The following is a 4,638-nucleotide window of genomic DNA, read 5'->3' as shown; positions in this document are numbered from 1 at the left end:
GCAGTCATCTAAAAGAGAGAATACTTGTGGTGAAAACCCAGTTGCCTTTCTCAAAGTAAATAACTCTACTGTCCTACACAGTGTTCTCTTTATTACAACAAAAATGGGCTGTGTTCTGTGGAGGGAAATAACATCTGATGAATTCTCTCTTGAGATGCTTCTCGTCTTACCTGTGAAAAGATCCATTCACACTGAGCAGCAGCATGACAGAGCTGAAGATCGTCTTTAACACAGTTAGGGTTAGATAACGATTTCTCGACTTTCTAGTTAACTTAAGCTCGCTGTGGTGCATGCAGGGTCTATCGCAGACTGGCTGCTGCTGCGTCTCGACTACGGTGCAGGCTTCTGCTTAGAACAAATTTGGGGAAATATAACAGTGTAATTCCACCGGTGCTTTGACTGAGATTTTAACTCTTCTTTGGGGCTGAACTGTGATTAATTACTCTTACCTGGAGTATTTGTTAATACGGTTGTTAAGTGACGTGTGTTGTTATCACACAGCATTACACTCCATTAATCCTGGACATGGACTCAGAAAGACCATGTTCGGTGTTAGGTTTCTTACACATTCTGCAGATGTTCTACTTCAAGTTCTTTGACTAACTGTGTTTCTACAAGAAAAATTGCTGAAGTGCTGCCTGTATTGTGAGAGGCAACTGACTTTCATCTGTTTTGCCTTAACAGGACAGAAGAAGGACTCTCTGCGGCATCCACTCTGAGTTTGTCGCCTAGCGCCTGACCCTGCAAGAAGGCCACTATGCAGCAGCCTCCACAGCCTGTTCCCGCAGGAGCAGCAGCTCCTCCTCCTGCGGGCGTTGCTCGGAACATGTACTGGAGAAACAGCTCGTTGGGTAAACGAGCAAATGCCACAGCTGTCCCGGTGCAGCCTGTGACAGACCCTTTTGCGTTTGGCAGACAAACTCCCCAGGGTTCCCCTTTAGATAATCCATCCAAGGGCAATGCATTGGGTATGCAAAGCTGTTCCCCAGTGGCGTTTCCACAGACTTCACCATCACGTGCAGGGGACAGTCCTCATGGACCGCACATGTCTTTATCTGCTCCTGTATCTCAACCGGGAATAAATACCAGTACGTTTTCTAATGTTCCGATTCCTTCACCGTCCCCAGGATACGTTATAAATAGTACTGCAGAAGTGCACCCGAGTGCAGATCTTGGACTCCGTGGGCCTGCAGTGCCGTTGCATTATAATACAGGAGCGGCAGTTGAGAATTCTTTCAGTGCCCATCCTGGAATGATGTCTGTGTCAAACAAACCTGGAGGTAGACAAGACCTTAGTAGAGATTCTAACGATGCTCCTTCAGGACCCAGTGCAACAGCATTCTTCCCTCCACCTCCTCAGCAGCCTGTGTCTCAGTGGAGGCCTGTTCAAGGTAACCTGCAGTCTCCAGTTCGAAATTTTGTGCCCTATCCTGAGCCGTCTTCTCAGACTGACGTTCATAACATTTCTCAGTCCTCTGTTAGCACTTCTCATCCTCCCCCACAGACGAATTTACAGCAGGGTCCTGTACACCCAGGTGTTCCACAAAATATCATGCAAGCGCCTTTATCTGTTGGTTCTGAAAAGAATGGAAGAAACGGCTCTGCAAATAGCAATCATCACATGAATAGCATCCAGCCCGGAAGTGTGTTTAGGCAGAACGCAGAAATGACGAACGCTTGGTTAAGTCAGCCGTACCAGGAGCAGTTTTACCCACAGCCACCGCTGCAAGACTCCAGTTTTGTTGTTCCCACAGCTCAGGAAAAGAACCCCCAAAACCAGTCTCCGGATATGTCTGAAACATCAAATAGACCTATTCCTACAGATCGAGATTCGGGAACTCTCTCCATGTTTTTCAAAGGGCATGAGGCAGAAAATGAGGAAATACTTTCATCTGAGAAAAATTACGTAGTGGAGAAAGCGGAGTTTGATGCTTGTCAGCCAAATTCATCATCCTTGTATCACCAGCCACCGCATCCTCAGCGGGTCGCGGCTAATGTTCTCTCTCAGGCGCAAACTGGTGCGGGTTCAGCCAACGAGATGGTACAGAAAGGGATGGATGTCCAGTACTTCCCTAAAATTGTAAGTCAGCAGGAGGTACAGGCCTCCAACCACTCTATGTTTGTGAGTGACGACAAGGCAAGTATAGGTGACCTGTCTGGGAATGGCGGGTCCCAGTATGAAAATATGGAGAACCTGGAGTGCATTCAGAACCAGGAGGTGCTGCCAAGTGAACCACAGAACATCGGTGCTTTGTCACCTGCGGCTGGTCCCGATCCGTATAGATACGGATCCTTTCCAGGTCAGATGCTTCCAAAGAATGCTGTTGTGAGCCATGCTGAAGGAGGACCAAATCTGGAGGCACCTGATTCATTACCTCATCCTGTCCGACCAGATAGTGTATCTTCAAACTACAGCACCATTAGCCATAGGAGCGCTTCGAGCTCGGCCAGACCTCAAGAGCAAGTTGGTACATTTATTCAGCAAGAAAGTGGGAAGCCTGATGAAGAATCTTCCACTGGCTTCTTTAAACAGATCGACTCCTCCCCTTTGGGAGGTGATTCCAGTGAGCTAAATCTGGGCAAGAACTACCGTGGTAATCTATCCCAGCCTCCAACTCCAAGTCCTCCAAAGCCTACGGGAGTGTTTCAGACAAGTGCAAATAGTTCTTTCGAGCCTGTGAGGTCCCATGGAGTGGGTATAAAACCTGCAGAGGTTGACCAAGCAAAGATGGTGGTTGAATTACGAGAACACCACTCAAACCAAAAGAATATCAAGAAGAATACAGCTGCACCGGCTGCATCCCCAGGCAACCTTGAACAGCCACCGGATAATCTGGAAACTATTTTCATGCCTCAGGTACACCCCCTGCCTCTTGCAGTCAGTGGTGAAGCTGGAAATACATTGCACTCTGGAGCTGTTATGGAAAACATACAATCAGTATCTGAGAGAAGGTCCTTAACAAGGGCTCAGGGAGCAGTGAAGAAGTGCGATAGCCCAGCAACAACTTTGTGGGCTCATAATGAGTTACCTAACTTTGGGGGAAATGTTCTTCTAGCTCCTGCGGCTCCAGCAGTGTACGTACCTGCCAAACAAACCGTAGAAGTCATTCAGCCCCCAGAAGAAGGCCTGAATCAGCAGCCAAGTAAACCAGGGACTATTGCTGTGCAGCTTTCCCGAGATGGAAATATATCTTCTGAAAATCTTGAGAATCCTCCCAAAATGGGAGAAGAGGAGGCACTTCAGTCTCAGGCAAGTTCTGGTTATGCAAGCTTGTTGTCTTCTCCACCTACAGAGTCTTTGCAAAACCAACCTATCCTGATTGCACAGCCTAATCAAAGCTATAACTTGGCTCAGCCAATTAATTTTTCTATTTCTCTATCTAATCAGCTAAGCAGCAATGAAAACAATCAGCCAATGAAGGACTCTGGGGTTGGGGACAAGCCTGCAATAGGTGCCCAAACTTCACATGCTGGCGGGATCATCTCTGGGGAAAACATGCCTGTAATGCAAGTTGGATCTCTATTAGTTAATGCACTTCCAAATACTAATCTGTTAAAGCATAATTTATTACAAAGCCCTGTTAATTCCTCTGATGCTGCTTCTAATCAGCCTGCAAACTTGCTTATGAAAACTCCACTTAATTTGGCTCCAGAAGGGCAAAAGAATGTTAATATGGAAGGTTTTGTTCCTGAATTTGCTAGCAAGCCAGGGTCTAACTCATCCATTTCTCCTGGGATGAATCTCCCTGGTGGAAGTGCGAGTGCGCTGGTCTCCCCTGTTAATTCTGTGGTGCAGGCTAATAATTCTGCAAATTGCTCAAGTAGTCAAGAAGAAGCTGCGGGAGCACTTGACTTCACGGTATCACGGACATTGGAGAAAAGCAGTGCAAGTAATTCTGTACAGGTGCATAATCAGTCACTTGCTGGTGGCCCAGTATATCCTCAATCATCGGCTGGTGGTGCTGGTCAGGTGGGTCCTGAGGTGCATGATCAACGTTTCTATCAACAGGTGACAAAAGATGTGCAGCCTCATGCTGTGCAGGGGGCATTGCCATCTCAGCCACAAACACAAGCAACTCCATTGCACCAACCGACATCTGGACAGTCCTTGGTTCCTTCCAACTACCCGCTTGCCACAGGGACTAAAGCCATGCAGGTGTCCCAGCAGCAGGAGAGCCAGGGCCTGAGTAACCATCCTCACCCGGTGGGTCCCCAGGAGGCAAGTTCAGCGCAGCCAGCAGCACAGTATGACCAGACGAGTCCTGATAAGCAGCCGATGTCTGGACAGCCATCGGGCACGCCAGCTTCCACAGCCTCTTCTGCCAGCACCAGTCAGGCAGTCACACCAAGTGTGCAGCAAGACCCGCAGCATCCACCTTTGCCTCAGACTCCTCAGGATGCCTTTGGGACACCCCAGAACCCTTACTACTACTACAGACATCCTTACGATGCTTACCAGCCTCCGTACCCGCCACCTTACCCTCCTGCAGACCCCAGATCAGCAGCTCTTTATTACATGGTAAATTTTTATTTTTCCTTTCCTCCCCCCACCTCAGTATGATTTAGTAACATTCATCTTTGAATTTCGAATTTAAATAGTTGTGCCACGATCAACAGTGTTCTAGTTAAGTATGTAAT

The 4,638-nt window shown here is 47.8% G+C and overlaps 1 protein-coding gene across 1 annotated transcript in view; it reads left to right on the top strand.

Annotated features, from left to right (window-relative positions):
• Positions 1–757: 757 nt before the first annotated feature.
• SEC16A (SEC16 homolog A (S. cerevisiae)) overlaps positions 758–4,638 on the top strand; it is a 22,613-nt gene continuing 18,732 nt past the window's right edge. The window contains exons 1-2 of the mRNA XM_010133955.1: positions 758–3,250; positions 4,010–4,519. Of these exons, the coding sequence (XP_010132257.1) occupies positions 758–3,250; positions 4,010–4,519 (3,003 nt within the window). The remainder of the gene's footprint in view (positions 3,251–4,009; positions 4,520–4,638) is intronic.

Source organism: Buceros rhinoceros, unplaced genomic scaffold (genome assembly GCF_000710305.1).
Source record: "Buceros rhinoceros silvestris isolate BGI_N320 unplaced genomic scaffold, ASM71030v1 scaffold42013, whole genome shotgun sequence".
NCBI classification, from domain to species: Eukaryota; Metazoa; Chordata; class Aves; order Bucerotiformes; family Bucerotidae; genus Buceros; species Buceros rhinoceros.
The sequence above is the reverse complement of the archived record's forward strand: the minus strand, read 5'-3'. Positions and strand labels throughout refer to the sequence as shown.